General features: G+C 52.6%; 2 protein-coding genes across 3 annotated transcripts; both read left to right on the top strand.

The window, feature by feature from the left end:
- Window positions 1-5,887: 5,887 nt before the first annotated feature.
- Window positions 5,888-10,454, top strand: Trem2 (triggering receptor expressed on myeloid cells 2). Of its 2 annotated transcripts, XM_048805256.1 has the most exons (6): window positions 5,888-6,069; window positions 6,425-6,556; window positions 7,590-7,940; window positions 9,219-9,309; window positions 9,881-10,059; window positions 10,130-10,454. In XM_048805256.1, exons 1-6 carry the CDS (start codon window positions 6,030-6,032, stop codon window positions 10,144-10,146), a joined length of 810 nt encoding a protein of 269 aa, XP_048661213.1. In that variant the 5' UTR covers window positions 5,888-6,029; the 3' UTR covers window positions 10,147-10,454. The 2 variants fall into 2 exon arrangements, with proteins under 2 accessions (XP_048661213.1, XP_015343194.1); XM_015487708.2 differs by lacking the exon at window positions 6,425-6,556 and having other exon boundaries at window positions 5,895-6,069.
- Window positions 10,455-15,152: 4,698 nt separating this feature from the next.
- On the top strand, window positions 15,153-19,864 carry Treml1 (triggering receptor expressed on myeloid cells like 1). The gene is given in 7 exon segments (XM_048805255.1): window positions 15,153-15,291; window positions 15,438-15,770; window positions 17,896-18,010; window positions 18,373-18,458; window positions 18,916-18,968; window positions 19,323-19,509; window positions 19,512-19,864. Coding segments are annotated over 7 exon segments (933 nt in total). The 5' UTR covers window positions 15,153-15,248; the 3' UTR covers window positions 19,628-19,864.
- Window positions 19,865-20,278: the final 414 nt, after the last annotated feature.

The raw sequence follows: 20,278 nt of genomic DNA, 5'->3' as shown, positions 1-20,278 counted from the left end.
TCACTAAGTTGCTCAGGCTGTCCTTGAACTTCCCATCCTCCTGCCTCAGCCTCCCAAGTTGCCAGGATTACATGTGCACACCACTACATCTGGTCTTTTCTTAATTTTTTAATTCATTCTTTTATTTTTGCCACAGCGTTACAAACCCAGATAGTGAAATTCAGTGTTAGGAGGCTTGCCCTGGGCCGCATTAATACAGAACTAGGTTTAAGCACAGATCTGTGTGAAGCCCCAGCCACGCGCTTAACCCCTACTCTGTATTTCCAATTTCTGTCCCACCCCGTCTTCCTGTCCCCACAGTTTGTCCCCTGTGCAGGGTGTACATCCTCTCTGACACGGCCAGGACTTGTCCAGTTCTAATTCAATCAAATGGCAGATGAGGATGTCATCTGAGGCCCCTCCGTGACTGGACTTCAGCCAGGGATCTCTACAGTGGCTCATGCCATGTTAAGCATCTGTCTCTCATCTCCTGTGACCTCCACCAGAATGTCCTTCTGGGCTGACAATCCTGCGTCACTGCCGCTGGGCCTACTGGCTGCTACCCCCCTGCCTGTGACCTAACCCCCTCCCACCCCCACCCCCACCCTCTAGCCACATTCTCCCTCTTTCTCTCTCTGTTCCCTGTGAGAGATGCCCTGCCCTGAGCAGGCGGAGATCCTCAACTTAGAAAAATATCAGATGTTAAGAAAAGAAGAACCACCTGAGGCAGAATTGTCAGAGAGACAGAGAGTGGGGGGGAAGGGGGCCGTCTGAGAGGAATCAGAGGAGGGACATAGACTGGCACTTGAGGCCAGGGGTGTGAATCCAGGATGGTGAGATCAAACAAAAGCAGGGCGAGGTCAAAGAGGAAAGTGGGAAAGGGAAGCCTTATGTGGCCGCTGATCATGAAGGCTCTGATGTTTGTGGTTGGTGGCCCCAGTCAATGGTGGAGTGGACTCCACCAACCACCCCCTCAGGCAGGGCTGGCAGGGGCTTTCCCGGGTTGGGCTGCTGGTGGGTCCTGATGGAGTTTGTGTTGTTCCTGCTGAGAGGCCTGTTCCCGTGCCACAGGTTCGGGTCACACTGGCCCCCAGCTTGAGCCGGTATTGGCACTGGGCGCGGTCCTGGCAGGAATCTGGTGCTTCCCTGGCTGCTCAGATGGGCTGGAGTGGGGATGGGAGGAGGATGGAGGATCTGAAAGATGGTGAGGATGGTCTGGGTTGATCCTAGGGGAGGAGGAGTGTTTGGGGAGAGCCACGATTCTGAGCAGCCACCATAGGGAGCTCACCCGGGAGCCTCCAGGAATTCTGAGAAGGACTGTCCAGCCGCTCTGAGGTCTCGGCTGAAGTTAGACATTAGGAATATGTCATGTGTCCTGTGTGTGCCATGTCAGTGCTAGCCAAGCTTCTGGGGCTTTTCTCAGCAAAGTCACCAATGTATCTAGGATCACCAAGGCTCCAAGAGACCCAAGCTGCCCAGCACAGTGACCGGCACATGCACGGTGGTTGGATGAACACACGCATCTGTGAACGATGAGGTTTGGGTGTCCAATAGAGTGGAGGTGTCTCGGTGCCCAGCTGTGAGCTGGCAGGTGTCTTTGGACCCAGATGTAGTGCAGGAAAAGGAAGGAGCCTGGGCTTGGCTTAGGACAGTGCAGAAATGTTCCTGCACTCAGAAATGAGGGTCAGAGGAACCATGAATCAGCATGCACTAGAAAAAGGGGATGTTTGTTGTGCACATGCTGCAAGTGACTGGTAAATACTTCTTGATGCCTGTCCTTTGCTATAGGGTTTAAAGTAATAAATGAGACCCTTGCCTTGGGTAGGAAGGAAGTGGGAGAAGGAACCAGAATGGAGCATTAATGGGTCAGAAAGTGAGATGAAGATTTATGGAACTTCTGAGTTCTAAGATTTAGAAAGCTAGAAACATTTAAAATAGCACCGAAATTATGAAATGCTTTGGTAAAATTAAAATTCAAGACTTGCATGTGGAAGACTAGAAATCATTGAGACAGGAGAAGCGAATGAATGAAGAGCTAAACTGTCCATCGGGTAGAAGGCTCAATATTTGCTAAGGTGTCTGTTTCTTCTCAAACGGTGCCAGTCAATGCAGTTTCAACAGAAAGCCCAGCAGGTGTGTGTGTGTGTGTGCGAGTGGGTGTAGAAATCAATAACCCAGTTGTAAAATTTAAACTAAAGTAACTAGAATAGTCAAAATCATTTTGGAGGACCACAACCTGATTTCAAGTTTTAGGATAAATTACAATAGGCAGTCGCAACAGCGTGATATTGGTAAAGAGATGGATGTGTAGGTCAGTGGAACTCAACTGCCAATTAAGAAATAGACCTCTGCCAGGCGTGGTGGTGTAGGGCTATAATCCCAGCAGTTCTGAAGGCTGAGGCAGGAGGATCACAAGTTCAAAGCCAGCCTCAGCAAAATTGAGGCACTATGCAAGTCAGTGAGATTCTGTCTCTAAATAAAATACAAAATAGGGCTGGGGATGTGACTCAGTGGTTGAATGCCCCTGAGTTCAATCTCCAGTAACCCCCCCCACCACCACCAAGAAATAGACCTCCATGCCAACTGATTTTCAATAGAGACACTAAGGCAATCCAATGGAGAAAGGACAGTTTTCTTAAAAATATTTCTAGAGATGAACACAATAACCTTATTTCATTTTTTTTTAAATTTGGTGCTGAGGATTGAACCCAGTGCCTCACACATATTAGGCAAGTGCTCTATCACTGAGCCACAACCCTAGCTTGTTGAGAGCCACAGCCAAAGTGGCCCCAGCAAACTTCCAGCTGATTGGCTCCTCTGCAGTGATGCTCATTGGGCTGTTTCCCGCTCTTTCAGACCACGGAGCTGCTCACTGGGGGACTCTTTTGGCTCCGCCCACGCGACCCAGCCAATCGGCCTCAAGAGTGGGAGGAGTGGGGGTTGAGAGGCTCACCCAAAGCTGGTGGTGGCAGTTGGGCTCTGAGGGAATTCCTGAAGAGCTTGTGTGGTGCAGCGTATGTTCTAAAAATAAAGTTCGTTTCTGCTTGACAAGTGGCTCCTGAATTGTGCCCAGCCAGACTGCGGCACCAGCCCAGGACAGTCTTCTTGACAAGTGACACTGGTACAATCCACATGCCCAAACATCCCTTTCTGATTATATTTTACACCACATGTAACAATCAACTAAAAAATGGAGCCTAGACCAAAATGTAAAATCCCAAATGGCAAAACCTTTAATGGAAAATACAGGAGAAAGTTCTTGAGGTGGGCAAAGTTTCTTACTAGAACACACACACACAAATACGATGCATAAAATAAAAAATCAATAAATTGGATTCATTAACATTAAAATTGTCTATTCATTTGAAAGACACTGCTATGGAAGAAAGCAATTTTCAGACTAGAAGAAAGTATCTGCAAATCACATATCCAATAAAGGACTGGTATCCAGAATATAAAAAATTTTCACAACTTAATAATAATGGTAATAATAAATAATAAATAGACAAAAGATTTGAACTAAAAATACTTTACCAAAGATATACAGATGACAATGAAAAGATGCTCCATATCACTAGATATTAGGAAAATGCAAATTAAATCCATAAAATGAGATATCACCATAAATATATAAAAAGGCTTTTTAAAAAATCTGACGGGACTGGGGGTTGTAGCTCAGTGCTTATCTAGCATGCGTGAGGCCCTGGGTTCAATCCCAAGCATTTAAGCGTGGGGGGGGGGCTGCTGGGGGGAGGGGGAGTGGGGGGGATGGAGGAGTTGGGGGTGGAGGGGGGGGGATAAAAAAAATTCTGACAATATCAGGTGTTGGGAAGCTTCTTGGAAGAAACTGGCCTTTATAGAGATAACTATTCACTTAAGTATGGCCCAGCACTCCCACTCCTAGGACTTTATCCAAAAGAAATGGAAAATATGTCCACACAAAAGATAAATACCGGCATGCTCATCTATATGAGTTGTGTATACATGAAGGTTTAGATGCATAAATGTTTATAAACATGAAAGTCACAGCTTTTTTTCCACAATTTTCCCAAACTGGAAACCAACCAAATGTCCATCAGTCAGTAAATGGCTGAAGTCCCTGTGGTCCAGCCATCCAACAAAATACTGTTCTGTAAAAAGAAATGAATGGCTGAGAAACACAGCTTCTCACATGTTGAGTGCATTGTGCTGTGTGAAGGAAGACAGACTCAAAAGGCTACATGTGGTTCCACGCAGACGGCACTCTAGGAGGGCAGGAGGCTGCAGGGACAGAAGTCAACGGGGTAGTTGCCAGGGCCTAAAATCAGAGAGGAAGAGGCTGGCTAAGTTTGGGCTCTGGAAGGCTTCTCTACTACAGTGTTAGTAATGGCCTTGGTGACCAGGTGGTTGTTGCACAGATGTAGGAGGTTGTCAAAATTCATAGAACTGGATGCCCCCAAAGGACAAGTTGTGTGTGTGTGTTTTTTTACATACAAATTATTCACCAATAAACCTGATGAAGAAAAAATTCCAAAAGGGTGCAAACAGAGGAAGCCAGTGACCCTGAGCCTTCAGGTTAAGGGTAGGCAGTTGAACTCCCATCTCCAACTACACTTCCTGTTCTCACGGCCAGGCCACAACAGATCTGAGTAAATATGTGAATAAAGAACAAATAAGCCAGGCGTGATGGTGCACACCTGTAATCCCAGCAGCTCGAGAGGCTGAGGCAGGAGGATGGTGAGTTCAAAGCCAGCCACAGCAACTTAGCAAGGCCCTAGCAACTCAGTGAGACCCTGTCTTTATGTAAAACACAAAAAAGGGTTGGGGATGTGGCTCAGTGGTTAAGGGTCCCTGAGTTCAATCCCCAGTAACAAAAAACAAAACCAACCCCCCCCCCAAAAAAAAAAGAAGAAGAAGAAGAATAGATGCATGTCCACCAGAGACTAGAGCCTGATCTTGTGCAGTCTCCACAGCGCCCAGCCTCTCCCACCATGACACCCAACACAACTTAATTCCTGCCCCTGGGAATTGCTTCAACCTCCCCCACCCCCATCCCAGACTCTGGGCCACTTCCCACCTTTGTGCCATTGCATGTGAGTCCTTGTGCCTGGGTAACTCTTTGGGGGAACCTGTACCTGTGGGAAAACACCCGTACCCAAGGACTCTGGGAAGTGCTATGTCCTACTCTGTCCCACTGGATGGTCAGGATTTCGCGTCGTGCCCTGTGCCTAGAATAAATGCTGGTGCGAGCATGTCACGCAGCAAACACCCACTGGTCAAAGGAGGCTAAGCTGGATGACATTTCAGATGAGAGAGAGAGACTCCTTCCTCTGGGGGACAACCCATTTTCCCTTTCTCCTGCTAACTAGGTAATAGTCATGGTTAGTACTCGTGCTGTGCTTCCTGAGCCTTGTTCAGAAGCCCTTTACTTGTAGGAATCCATGTCACCCTCCGACAGCGCCATATATTATCATCATGTTCATTTACAGATATGGGGACGGAGGCACGGAGGGTTTCTGGGTGTGTGGTCACAGACACCAGGAGCAAGGAAGGGCAGACGTGGAGAAGGAAGTCTGGGTCCATGTTCACAGAGGCTACCACACTCTGGGGTGCCAGTCGGGGGGGAAGGACTAGAAGGGCTGAATGTGAGTCATGTCCTCCCAGAGGAGCAGCTGTCCTCCGTCCTTAGGGAGCCCAGCACCGGCAGATGGCTGGCATGCAGCTGTGGGCATAGTGACCACCCGGCTAGGCCCAGCCCGGAGACTGACTGAGCGGCCCCAGCCCTGTGGGGTCACCGGGGCTGGCACTGGCCAGTGGTGGCTGGCCTCTCAGAGGTCTGGGATCCCCGGCCTCCTCCAGCCGGGCTGCAGTGCGGGCTCCTCCTCTCCCTTCCTCCCACGCAGCCCCTCCTTGAATCATGAAGCCAGACCCCAGCCCTGGTGTTGCTCAATGGCCAGGAGCCCAGTTTCCTGTGTGCAGCGCCTGACGTGTGGGTCCCTCTCTCTTCTGCAGTTCAAGGGAAAGACAAGATCTTGCACAAGGCACATCAGCCCTTGGCCAGGGTGGGAGGCATGGAGCCTCTCTGGCTGCTCATCCTGCTCTTTGTCACAGGTAGGTTCCCGCCCCCCCATTCCTTCTTTCCCTCCCCTTCCTTGAACATATGACTAGGTGGAGGCGGGGAGCTGGCACTGGGCTGAACTATGAGGCAGATGGAAGTCCTTGCCTCGCCCAAGTGACCTGTTCTGCACAGCGTCCCCACCCTGCTGGGGGTCTTCGTGCCTGCCCCTCCCCACCGGATCCAAACCCACATGGGCCCACCTTGGTGGGATGGAGGCTGAAGGGACTTCTGGCCCCTAGTCTTATGGGAAGGAGAGAATGTTGACGGTGGCATCTGAGGCTCTGGCTGGCAGTCGGGGGAAGTTTGGGGGGCACTGGTAGGAGCCCCTAAAATTATGAACCACTTAAGCACAAGACCAGCTTCCAGGGAGTGGCAGGGAGAGAGGGAAGGAAGGAGGAAAGACCTGGAACTGTGTCCTGCATCTGGGAGAGGACCCTCTCACCCTTGGAAGGTCCCCTTGGCCTCAGCTCTTGATGGGAGGTATGGAATAAGGGTTTTGGCCACCGAGTTGGGGGCACTGACACCCCCAATTTTGCACATGATGGCCTCTTCCATTGGGGAATGGTACTTCTCGCTCCCCAAGGCAGTAGAAAACCTGGGTTGAGGAGAGGTGATGGAGTCTGTTTCCGCAGCTCCTGGTGGAGGGGGAGAGGAAAGGAGGTGCGTGGTGGCCCCTGGTGGCCCGGATGGAGGCAGGGGGATGGATGAAAGGGGATGCGTTGGGGGGCCACTGCGCATTGGTGTCTCTGGTTCCAAAAAAGGCAGGTCGTCAGCTTCTTGGTCTGACCTTTCCAGTTTCTGTCACAATAATGGCTGGAGACGGGGGTGGGCAGGAAAGAGGCCCAGGCAGGAGGCTCCGGGTGACTCCCTGGTAGCCCCTGCCTGGCAAGAAGCGGGGTCTCCACGTCTGTCTCCTCCACCCCAAAGAGGATGCCCAAAATAGCAGCCTCATGCCTCTCCCAAAATAGTTCTGAAACAAGTCCTTCCTGAAAGGGGAACAAAGCCACAGAAATAGGGAAGCTGGAGGCTCAAGGTCAGGAGAGAGGAGACTGTGGAGCACTACCAGTGTGGGTGCCACAGATCAGGCAGGCGCGTTCCCAGCCCACTGGGAACCAGCCCCAGCCCTGAGGGGCCAGTGGCCCTGCTGTCTTGAAATGAAGACAGGACAGGAGGGGTCCTACTCCCCTAAGACAGGAAGAAGATATGCAGAAGAGAATTGGAGGGGTTTTAAAAACCTTGTATTTCTGGAAAGAGGCCCAGAGAGGGCCAGTTTCTTCTCTAAGGATGCCCAGCAAGTCACAAAGTGAGAAAACCAGCCTCAGGACCTAGGTTTCCTGGTTCCCAAATTCCCACAAAAACATGCCTGAGCTGTGCCAGGTATCTGTTTCTTCCTCCCCATTTGCACAAGCTCCTTATGGACAGAATTTTTGTCCATTTGGTTCGCTGCACATAGCAGGTGTTCAATAAATATTTGGTAAATAAATGGAGGAGTCAACGAATGTCTCCTCTGCAGAGTCAGGCGGAGCCCCCAACACCACAGTGCTCCAGGGCGTGGTGGGCCAGTCCCTGCAGGTCTCCTGCCCCTACGACTCCACCAAGCACTGGGGGCGGCGCAAGGCCTGGTGCCGCCAGCTGGACCAGGAGGGCCCGTGCCAGCGCGTTGTCAGTACGCACAGCCTGTGGCTGCTGGCCTTCCTCAAGAAGTGGAATGGGAGCACGGCCATCACGGACGATGCCCTGGGCGGCACCCTCACCATCACCCTGCGGAATCTTCAAGACCACGACGCTGGCCTCTACCAGTGCCAGAGCCTCCGTGGCCGTGAGGCCGACACGCTCCGGAAGGTGCTGGTGGAGGTGCTAGCAGGTGAGTGAGTGGCTGTTGGGGCCAGGCCTCATGTTTTGGGCATCTGTGTTTAGGACCATAGGGTCCCTGGGAAAACTCACAGTGTGAGTCCCATGGACGGTTTTGCAGGTTGCTCACTGTGCAAGGGAGCCAAGTCCAGCGGGGACTCCTCTTGTGCCCTGGTGCAGGGCTGTTACCTGTAGGCGGGGCATCTTTCTCTAATTTGCATTCATTGTCTGAGTTAGCCTTGGTCTTACTTTCTCAAATTGCGTCACCCATTTGACATCTGATTAGCATGTAAACACCTACAGGTGGTCCTTAAGGGGCAGCAGATTGATCTATTCACTTGCCCACTCAGTCAAGGAAGTTTTCTGGTGCAGAAAAACAACCCTCAAAGGAATGCTTGCTCGGGAATGTGCTTCACTTCTCCATTTCCCTATCCTGAAGTGGAAATGATGGGGCTGGCAGTGTAGCTCAATGGTCAAAATCTTGCTTAGCATGTGAGAGGCCCCTGTTTTTTTCCCCAGTACTGCTAAAAAAAAGGGGGGGGGGATGGTTTAAATGGAGATGATGGCGTTTGTCCTGGTGACCCCAGGGGGTGACACCGGAGGCAGACCTCCTGACACTGAACTGACTTGAGATTAGCATTTCAGGCCTGAGGAGGAGAGACACCCTTGAGCTTTGCACAGGGACCACCCTTCTGCCTGTCTCTAGGAGACAGCTGTGTCCCAAAGAAGGGCAAAGATCCCTTCCTGACTCTCCTCTTTTCCGGTGACCCCCTGTATGGCTCTTTATCATCAACGAGGGTCAAACGTATCTCCTTAAGGAGGGGCGACTGCCAGCCCTGGACACCAATCCCCCCTCTCTTTCATGGAGTCGGGGCACAGAGACGTGCATTTCCAGCCCTGTCAGGGTCTTAGGCTCAGTCGATTCTCAAGAGGATGGCAGGAAATGATATAGTAATAATAACCCGTTGCTTGCGCAGACAGCCCGACAGTTTAAACCCATCCACGATTCCATTTGGATGGAGGGAGGGAGGGATGTGTGATGGAGAGAGGGATGGCAGCCCCTGAGCGCCTGTGTGACACTAGACACTCCGCAGAGTGGCTCCTGCTGACTCCTGCAGGGAGGAGGTGTTCCTAACAGCCCCGCTGTCAAGGTGAGGAAATTGAAATTCAGAGAGGTTCCATGCAGAACAGGAACTCCCAGGGCCTCACTGACCCCACCTGGGTTCTCCCCACCAAGGCAGCTGGCCCGAAGGAGGGCAGAGCTGCAAAGTGACATCTCTGTCTCCCGCAGACCCCCAGGATCACCAGGACACGGAAGACCTCTGGGTCCCGGAGGAGTCCGGGAGCTCCGAGGCTGTCCCTGTGGAGCACAGTATCTCCAGGTACAGTGAGCAGACCCTGGCAGACTCCCGCGCTGCAGAGCCCACGCCGGGTGGGGACGGAGGTCCCAGGACCGCAGATTCCAGGACAATTAGAGCAGGAGAGGTCCTGTTTCCCAGGTCCTGTTTACACCCTGCCCGTCAGCTGACATGTCTGGCGTGACGGTGCCAATGACAGGAGACTGAAATCCTTCTGAAACACTTTGGCTCTCCGATGCCTGACTGGGGAGCCCCCCACCCCTCCCCTGGCAGCCCAGGACCCCATGCCTCAGCCACAGCGAGAGTCGCAGCACCAGCCCCAGACTCCTGGGTCCCCGCCCTTTGGTCCATGGCTGAGTGTCAGTGTTTAAATGCTCATGTAACCACTGAGTGCACGTGCATGTGCACACACTCACACACCTTAGGAGACCATGGGCACAGCAGACAGCCGCTGGGCCAGGGAGGCAGGGTGGTGTGCAGGCCCCGCCAGCCCACCCGGGATGTGCTGGGCAGAGAGCTTTCCCCAACCCTCTGGGGAGACTCCAGCTTCCAGGCCGCCTCGAGGTTCCCAAGTGTCCTCCTTCTCTTTCTCAAGGGAGACCCCGTTTCCACCTACTTCCGTCCTCCTCCTCCTGGCCTTCATCTTTCTCAGCAAGCTGCTGACTGCCGGCGCTCTCTGGGTGGCAGCCTGGCGGTGGCAGAAGCTGAGGAGCTTTCCAGCCAGCGGGCTGGGCTGTGGCTACGACCCAGGGCACCAGCTCCAGACGCTGACAGGTGGGCTGGGGAGCCTGGCCACGGCTGGGGGGGGCGGCAGGGCGGGAGGGCTGAGCACGGATCGTTGCAGGCCCCACGGACACATGAGAGGAGAGGACCCCAGACGGGAGAAGCTGGGGAGAGGCCATCCAGGGGCCACCCCAGCCTGCACGCCCGAGACTCCTGGTTCTGCCCCAGCAAGACATCACTCAGCCTGTATCCTGCTTGCTCTGGGGCCCGGAAGGAGGCCGTGTGTGTGCATGTGTGTGTGTGTGTGTGTGTATGTGTATGTGTGTGTGTGTATGTATCTGTGTGTGTGTGTGTGTGTGTCTGTGTCTGTGTGTGGGGGGGTGTTTTGGGAGGCAGGTCACTTCTCAACTCCTGGGCTTTGGACATTAAACACTCTCAGAAGTCAATCCACGACTGTCCTGTTTTACTGGATTTGGGGCTTCCAGAAGGTCTTCTCTTTTGCTTCCTGGCTAGGAGAATGACTTTAGATGAAGGAAAGCTAAAGGTTCTCACTGCTTGGGGCCTGGGGTCCTAGGTACCATGTCCCTCTATTCTCAAAGGCTCCCATCTGGCCAACCTTTTCCTTTTTCTCTTCCCTTCCCTAGATTCAGTCATTAAGTCCCCCTTCTCCTGTCACCCTCTGTGCTCATTCCCTCCCTCTCCTTCCCTCTCCCCCCTCTCCCTTCCCCCTCTCTCTCCCTATCTCTCCTCACCCTCCTCCCTCTCTCATCCCCTCCCCCTCCCTCTTCCTCCCTCTCCCCTCCCTCCCCCCTCTCCCCTCCTCTCTCCTCTCCCTCCCCCTTCTTTCTCTGCTTCTCCCTCCCTCCTCTCTCCCCTTCCCTTCCCCCTGCTTCCTGGGACTATTGACAGCTGTTAGGTGCAGGACAGGCTGAACTGAGCTGTCTGCAGGACAGGCTGAACCAATGTTAGCTGCAGGATGACCCAGGCACTCAAACCCCCTCTGTCTGGTCCTTTATCACCTGTTTGCGTCAAGTCTGAACACTCAACCCCACTCAAGGCTGAGCACTCAACCCCCACCTGTCTGGTGCAATGGAAACCCACATCTAGCCCCTGCCCTGTCTGCCTGAAGGCAGAAGATGACACCACTGTATGATCCAATCACTGCACGCCAACAAGGCAGCCTGCAGACCAGAGACCCCATTAGATTTGGGCTATAAAAAGCTCCCTCCTGCCGGCCCCTCTCTCTTGCTCTTGTTGTGTTCACTATCCCTCTTACTCTCTCCTCTCCTCTTCTCTCTCTCTTTGCTCTCCCCCCCTTTCTTCTCTCTTTCCCCGCTCTTTCTCTCTCACTCTTTTTCTCCTCTATTGCACGGCTGCAATAAAGACCTCTTGGTGGCTCAGAGTATTGTGGTCACTTTCCTTTCACCAGCCTCATCCCAGCCCCAGGCATCCCTCCACCAGCCCCTCCAGGGCTCCTGCCCTCAAGGCCCTGCACCTGGCAGGTGGCTGACTCATCCTTTCACCCCCTGAAGTTTGCATCCACCAGGCTACTTCCCTCCAGACAGGTGACGAGGGGTGGGCCACAGTGCACCCTATCAGAGCTGAGATGTGGTCCAAGCCCCTCATCATATTAAAAAGAAACCAAGGCTCCAAGAGGGACGGGGCTTCCTTGGGTTCCCCAGTATTGCCTCGGGATCCAAAGTTCACTTGGCACTCAAGGGACCCTTCCCTCTGCTCAGTCCCACTCATTCATCCATTAATTTATTCAGAATGTCTGGAGGGACAGCAGTGAACAGCAACGAGGCTTCCACCCCCACGGAGAGCGGTCTGCAGGAAGAAGAGGGAGAAAAACAGGAGCACAACACAGCAGGAAACCTGACCCGTGTGCCCTGCCTGAGGGCAGAAAGTGCCAGGGAAAAAATTAAACCAAAGCCAGGTGGAGAGTCCTGGCTGAAGAGGGCTGGGGAGGGGCTGCTTTAAACGGGCAGTCAGGAGGTGCCATTGAGGTGTCCCTGAAGGAGGGGAGGAAATGAACCAGGACGGCCTGAGGGAGGGTGTTCCGGGAGGGGGAGACGGGGTGAGGTTCCTGAGGGCAGGCTGCAGCAGGAGGAGGAACCAAGTGGGCCACAGCCCTGGGCTCTCTGCTCCGGCCCCAGGTGGCTGGACTTGGGGTCACTGAGAAGGTGCTCAGCACAGAGGTCACGTTCTAGCCTCACGTCACTCCCCTGGTCCCAGCTGTGTCCCCACCCTGCCTCCCACCCCCCTCAGGCTGCTCCCTGGGCCCCCACCCTGGAGCTCTGATTCTGGGCTGAACTGTTTCTCGGGCTTCCCTGGCTCAGTGGCACATCAAACTCCCTCATTACATCCTGGGCCAGCAGCCTTGTCCCCACAGATTCTGGACAAAGTCTAAGTGCCAGGACTGAGCTGAGCCCTCGGTACCTACTCCCCTATGGGCACCAACAGGAGGAGGCGTTGGGGACACCTGGCGTCAGGCACAGTGGCCCCCACTCAGCTCCAGCTCAGAATGGAGCTTCCTCGGCTTGAGAACGCGGCCTTTTCTCCTCCCTGCTCTGCCCCCTCAGAGTCCTCCACCTCTGGATTGGGATCACCACTGGGGTCCCCAGCCATAGGCTCAGGAGCACCCTGGACTGAGGGCACGCAGATCACTGAGCCTCAGTTTGACCTCTGCCCCTGGCCAGACAGGCTGAGTGCCTCAGACCCTCTGAGCCTGTGTCCTCACCCACAAACATAACTAACCAACAAACACTCCCCCTCCCATGCCTGGCCGTCTTCACAGGGTTGTGAGGTTAAAACTAATATCATTTGTGAGAGTCCCTGGCCAGCTGTCTGGTACACAGTACGTCCTCAATGGACTCACTTCCTCCCGGTCATGTCCAGCAACATGACACCTCCCTGGAGGCCAGCCTCCTGCCTGGCCACCTCTGTCCCAGCAGTGGACAATATTCATTTGAGGAATTCAGTTGAATGTTGAACATAATTCTGCTGTCACAAAACACTCCCAGGTGGCTTATTAATGTGAAAATAACTTTCTTGCAAGGAAATTAAAGTGTTGGCAGAACAGATAAATACCTGGTTTGCTCAGGACTTTCTGCCATGTCCTGGGAAAACCTTCAGTCCCCGGCGTGCAGGGCTAGTGGGTCACCCTACCACCCACCTCACTAGGCTCAGCTTACCCTAGTTGGCCGTCTCAGGCTCCCAGGGCCAGCTTCCCTTTCTCGACTCCCTTGTGCCTAAAGGAAAGAAGGACAAGAGAGGGGAGAGGAGTGCCGCAGTCTGGCTGGGCACAAAATCACGAGCCACTCAAGCAGGAACAAACTTTATTTTTGAAACTGTCACCAATGGCCCCGTACGCTCCCGGGAAGATTGCCGACCGAGCCACGCGGCTTCTCCCCGGTCCCAACAGGAAGTCCCTCCTCCGGAATTCCCTCCTACCGCACTTCCCCAACCAACGGGAACTCTCCAGGAGTCCCGCAGCAGGCCAAGGTGAACAGCAGGAGTCCAATATCCATATGAATGCAAATCTTAACATAATCATATCATCTCAATGGCTAGCTGGCATCACCTTTCAACCAAAAATGCCATGCATCATATTACTTGGCTGTGGCTCTTAGCAGAGGAGGGAGGGAGGGTGGCTTTTCCAGTCCTATCTTAGGCCTCACCCTGCAAGGTGCCCCACCCAGGTGTCCCCACAGACAGCTCTAGTCTCTTTTTATTTTATTTTATTTTTTTAGTTGTAGATGGACACAATACCTTTATTTTATTTACTTGGTGCTGAGGATCGAACCCAATGCCTCATCCATGCTAGGCAAGTGCTCCACCCCTGAGCTACAGCCCCCAGCTCAGCTCTAATCTCTTTGACGGCTGCTGTCCACCCTGATGCCCGTGGTCAGTTTATTACTCACTTTCTGTCCTTGTTCCTCAGAGTCCAGGCACTGGGCTGCATGAATGAAGGCCTGGTGTCTCCAGTGTGGGAAGTGGGTTTGCATCCCAGGAGAGGAACCCCAAATTATGAGATTTGCAGTTTATGTAGAGCATCTGGGATGTTGGTCTATCTTGAGAGAGAGCAGAAGGGAAGGAGGGAGTGAGAGAAAGAGAGAAAGAGAGAGAAAGAGGGAGAACTTTGTTCTCCAGCATGAATGAATTTTCTCCAGGGAGGAAGGGGAAGGCTTCGAATCTCCCTGGAGGTGACATTGTCTCTAGCTTCCAAGGCAAGACTGAGCATAGTCACCCCCCACCCGCAGTATTCCTCTCTCAATAGGCCTCTTTGCAAAAAAGGTGAAGAACTGAGAATTGTCTCCCAACAGAGAGGACAGAACATTCATGAAACAAACTAGTATGCCATCAGTAAAGAAAGCCTGGAGGAAAGAAAGAAAGAGAGGGGCGGGGAGGGAATGATCTTGCAAATTAAAAATATTAAAGAATAAAAATTCAAAAGATAGTAAAAGAAGAGGTAGAGAAAAATATGAGGAAATCTCCTAAAAGGCAGAGCAACATGGACACAAAGACGGAAATGAGCAAAGGTACGAAAAAGAGATGGATATGAAAGATTCCACATCCAACTAATTAATAAGTTGTAGACAAAATGGAGGGAGGAAAAGGAATACAGAGAAGTAACTGTCAAGGAAGTAATCTGGTTTCCAGAGCCGAGGAGCTTGGATCCCTATGGAAAGGGTCTGGAGTGTGCAGGGGAGACAGGAGCCAGCCCCAGGCCAGGTGCACCACGGAGGGAGGTAGCGGTACTGGCTGTGAAGGGGCACTCAGGAGGGGCAGTGTCCTGAAGCCCTGGGGGTGTGATGGGGGCATTTGTGAATAACTTAAAACCAGCTGGTCTTGGACATTAGTAGGCCACGTTCCTTCCTCCTTTGTAGCTTCCCATCCACAGATTTGGAAGACCCTGAAGGTCACCCTTCCTTCTTCTCTGAGATCCTGCCCCTACCTCCCCCTGTGGCTGGCCCCCGCCCTGGGCTCCTGCCTTTCCTCTGGTCTTCTCACCAGCCCTGCTGGCCCCTGCTTGCAGGGTCAGATCCTGAGCACTAAGCCAACCAGCGTTTGGAAGAGCTCCCTATCCCCAACCCTGGAGATGCCCACCAGTCCCTACCTCCCACTCTGTGGTCACGGAGAGCCCCATGTGACCATCAGAGACAGATGTTTCCTTCCCTCAGGGGAATGCTGTGTCAGTGACCAGGCGAACCCCAGAACTGACATCTGCCAGCCCAGTCATGGGCCCCAGGCTTCTCCTGCTGCTGCTCTTGGGACGAGCAGGTAAGGCTCAGATGCAGCTACTCGTCCTTCCGTGTCCAGGAATAGCTGGGGTTCCTGCAGATGCCATATCCCCACGCTAGAGGCTGGGTTGGGAGGTGGCCCCAGCCCCCAGCCCACATTCACTCCCACCTCCTTTCCTTCCCTAGGTCAGGGCTCCGAGGGCAGCCTCCCAGAGGTACTGCAGGTGCCCGTGGGGGGCTCCATTCTGGTGCAGTGTCACTACCGGCTCCAGGATGTCAGAGCCCGGAAGGTGTGGTGCCGGTTCTCGCCTGAGGGGTGCCAGCCCCTGGTGTCCTCGGGGGTGGATCGCTCAGCCCCAGGAGACAGGCACATGTTTCTCACCGACCTGGGAGGGGGTCTGCTGCAGGTGGAAATGGTCACCCTGCAGGAGGAGGATGCAGGGCAGTACGGCTGCATGGTGGAGGGAGCCCTGGGGCCCCAGATGTTGCACCAGGTCTCTCTGGAGGTGCTCCCCTCGGGTGAGTTATCTTGGGCCTTCCATCACCCTCTGACCTGCCCTCCCAGCCCCCACCTGTGGCCAGGGCTCTTGGGCCTTGAGGGACAGGGGTGCCTGCGGGGAGGCCGTGGGAGAGATATCTTCATGACAGCCCTGTAGGGAGCGGAAACTGAACTGGGTGGGAGTCTGAGATAAATCACCTCCCACATCATGGGTTCCCCTGCCACAAGGAGGCTCCTCCTCACACACCATGGTTTTTGCTTCCTTTTCCAGCATACTCAATGCTATCTTTTTTTTTCCTCCTTAGAAATGTTTTAAACAAAATTGAGTTTGAGCCGGGTGTGGTGGCGCATGCCTGTAATCCAAGAGGCTAGGGAGGCTGAGGCAGAAGGATTGCGAGTTCAAAGCCAGCCTCAGCAAAAAAAGTGAGGTGCTCAGCAACTCAGTGAGACCCTGTCTCTAAATAAAATACAAAATAGGGCTGGGGATGGGGCTCAGTGGCCAAGTGCCCCTGAGTTCAATCCCTGGTACCTGCCCGACCCCCCAAAATTGAATTCCAGCATATAAATAAATTAAAATTTTTATACCTTTAAGATTTTTCATCCTGTAATTACGAGTTTGATGACCTAAAATGAACTGAATTCATATCTTAACCTGACAAGTCTTAATGGAGCGTCAAGTGGGTATGTGACCTCCAGGCAGGGTACAACTCAACTATTTCAAATCATTCAGTTTTAAAATGGAAAAAGTGTCATTAATATGTAGGCCCAAATTCTTAACCCTAATTTCGGTATATAAAACACTTTGTTTTTACATTTCATTCATGCAGTCCACATCTTTCAAGTATTTAAGTACTAAAATAAACATTTTTTTTAACCAGAAAAATAAGATACTATAATAAACTATACCGGAGGAAAATATCAGCCACCTAAAGTGAGGACTGCTGCTACTTTTCTCTGATGGATACTGACTTTTTTTTCCACTTTTTTGTTCCTCCTTTTCTCAAATCATTTGTGTCTAATCCCCAAAGAATAAAATTAAGAAATGTATTCCATAAATAAGAGGGTAGACTGAATGGTGAGTGGAATCTGCTCATCTTGAGTTGTTAACCTGTACCACAAAAATAGTGGTTAATTCACTATTAATGTCACTCTGTGGTCAAGGAATTCTTTTAAATTCCTAAAAGGCAAATTGTGATAAGCCTCACTGGGAAGAGGGGGCAGGGAGGCAGGTCCCCAGAGCCCTCTGCAATGGGTAGCAGCTGAGGAGGATGCAGGTTCAGGCAGGTGTGTGGAAATGGTATGGGGAAGCCAGGGGCTGTGGCCTGAAGCTCAGGCAAGCATCTAGCTTCAGAGAGCATTGACCAAGGCAGCCTCATGGCACCAGGAGGGCAGGACATGGGCAGCAAGATTGGCACCACAGCACTTTCATGGTGAATCTCTCAAGAATAAGGTGAGGCCCCATCCTAGAAGGCCTGAAAAGACTGGCCAGGTACCCAAACTGATGTTCTGGCCCAGGTCAACTAAACCTGAGACCTGTAGCCAGAATTCAAGCACTTTGTAGGGATGACAGTCACAAAACTGAGTCTCGGGTGCTAGTGAGGCTCTCAGAGGGTGTCCCTGTGTTGCCTCACATTAATGCTGACCTGCGGGCAGAGCTTGGGATGGGGCTCGACCAGCACTCAGGTGGGACCACAGGGTCACAGGTATATAGAGAGGCAGCATTTGAGGCCAGTGAGTTTGGAGCAAGGTCACCACTGAGGGTGAAGCTGGAGAGACCTTTCCTGGGTGGGGGCAGAAGACAGGCAGAGATTACTCAGTGGTTTTTCTGCATAGTCTGGGCAGCCTGGGAAGACTAGGGGAGTGCGGGGCGGAGCAGGCAAAGGAGAAGAAATGCAGGGGGACAGGGAGGGAGCTGGTGGCAGAGGAAAGAGGGTACATTTGCAACTAGGTAAAGATACAAAGAGTCAGCACCATTCCCCAACCCACAGAGTGAGAGGCCCTGAGGACGTCCCAGCTGCTCCTTTGTGTCCCTTTCACAGGACTTCTCCTTCCTTGGCTCCATTTTCCTAGTCCCTCAGACCCCAACAACCCATGGAAGCCTGCCCACAGTGGGTGTTTCTCATTAAATGTTTCCTTCTGAGTTAGCTCCTGGCCTGAGAGAGGAGGAGGAGGAGACCCATAAGCATGGCAGTCTGGCTGAGGATCCCTCCTTGGACCCTGCAGGCAGTGCCAGCCCCTGGGAGCCCAGCCAGCAGAAGAGGTACTGGCAAGACTGGATTAGGATGGCTGGGAGAAGGTGACTGGTGAAGATGTGACTTATTTTGAGCTCTAGACTAAATTGAAGGGGGATTCCTTCCATCCCTGGGAGCTTCTGATTGACAGACAAACTGACCAGTCTCTTTACCCCAGTTCAGCATTGGGTCCTTCATCCTAGAGGATCTTCAGCCAGGAGACCTTGATAATGTGTCCGTCTACCTGAGTCTACTCTCCCCATCCTGTTCCATGTCCTCTCAACCCTGGTTTCCCAAGAATGTGGCTCTCCTCTCAATGTTCCAGAGCTCCTGGTTAGCAACTCTCCATAGGGTTCAGGGCTAAGTCTACCTATTCCTTTCTGTCCCTCAGCATCCCCTTGATCTGGTGTGCTGTGTCCCTTCTGGGCCTTCTGGTGGCAGCTGTGGTGCTGTTTGCTGTCATGACCAAAAAGAGAGGTCAGTAGCTGTCTACCCACCTATCCCAGCCTCAACCAGTTTTGCAGATGAGGCCAGGAGTCTAGGTCTGTTCCCCTACAGAAAGACTTGTCTGGGCTTTAGTTAAGCACCCACACCCTAGAATTCCCATAGCTGAGGGGTGAAGAGGAGGGAGGGAGTCAATGGGGGCAGGCCTGGGGAAATATCAAGAAAGAATGGGGGATGAGGATTAGAAGAAAGGGGATGGAATAAGTAGGGGAAGGGTTCTAGGAGATAGACTGAATATGGAAGCAATAAATGGGTGAGGAGAGATGGGGAGACTGGGGGAGGGGTCTGGGAGATGAAGGCTAGAGGTTTAGTGGTGGGAAGGGGCAGGCAAATATGCACTAGGAAAAAAAGTTTCAAAGGCTTCTGAAGGGAGTGAGGGAGTGGGAGTCAGCCCTGGAAGTAGACTGTGTGCTTTTGTCTGTCTTGCCAGGGAACAGGCCTGAAGTCTATGACCAGTTCCCGAGCCAGAGAGTTGCAGGCACGGTAAGAGGCCTCTGCAAGTCCACCACCAAATTCCCCCAGAGTCTCCATTCATCACAATTGCTGAGAGGTCCCAGGATGATAAGGTGGAGAAAGGAGAGGGACCCAGTCCTCTTCCTAAATGCTATAAACTTGGCCCCAGTGATCACCTGGGTAACTCACCTCCCTAGATCTGGGGAGAAACTTGGTCTTGAAGATATTCATCAACTTTCAAAGTCCTCCTGTCCACTGACAGACATACTTAGGATTGGAGAGAGGTGGAGGGATGGACATCCAGGGTGCTCCCAGGCTTCCCACTGAAGGTAACTGGGGCATGGGGGGCACTCCCTCTGCCTGACCTGCCTGCTTTTGTTGCAGGGCCCCTCATCAGTAGTCCACCACATCGACGATTCTGGACCCACTGCTGGATTGCCTTTGGACGCACCATGTGCTCGGCTTGACTCATCACTTTCCTTCGACAATGCCGCCTACGCCAGCCTCCCTCTTGATTGCCCACCTGGGAAACCTCCATCCCCATCCTCACCTCCTCTGCCTCCTAAGGTTCTGTGTCCTCCAAGTCTGTGACATATGCCACGGTTTTCTTCCCAGGAGGGGACAAAAGCGGAGGGGCCTCCTGGGAGTCGGTTCAGGATCTACCTAACAGTCAGACTCCACCCAGCTGAACTGCTCACCACACTGTACATGCAGGGGGGCTGACCCTGGGGGCTCTGCGTACCCATCCCCCCAGCTCAGACCCTGTATTCTCAGAACCTATGAACAACTAGGGATTATCCAATATCCTCACTTTACAGATAGGGAATGTGCTACTCAGATGACTGAGGGGTCTTGGGGAAGACCCCTGCCCCACGCTGCTTCCTCTGCCATTACACATTGGGCTAAATAAACCCTAAATGATGATATGTGAACTCTTAATGGTTGATTTGGGAAGGAAAGGGACCAAGTTTGACAATCACTTGGGCTGCGAACCAACGTTATTTTGGTCCAGTGTTTGTGCTGCGTGATCTCCTGGCTGTCCTGCAGCAGTTTCTTCCCTGGTCAGAACCTTGCAGTGCAGTTTGGGTCAAGGGTCACCCAAAAGACTCCTCTGAAACTATTTCCTGCCTCTTCCCTAAGGCCTGGAAGTAGATTCATTTGCTTGAGTCAAGGAAGCTCTTTTGCTTCCTGCTTTGCGCCATTTGAACGTGACATGTTGATAGCATATGATGGGACAGTGGGGCACTTAGTGACAAGTTAAAGGAGACCCAGGACAGATGGGATATGGGAGATGGGCCTGAAAAGAAACAGGAGTTAAGGAGAGAAATAAAAATAGACAC

This window comes from Marmota marmota, unplaced genomic scaffold (genome assembly GCF_001458135.2).
Source record: "Marmota marmota marmota unplaced genomic scaffold, marMar, whole genome shotgun sequence".
Classification (NCBI taxonomy): Eukaryota; Metazoa; Chordata; class Mammalia; order Rodentia; family Sciuridae; genus Marmota; species Marmota marmota.
Note: the sequence above shows the minus strand (reverse complement) of the source record. Positions and strands in the feature narration are given on the sequence as shown.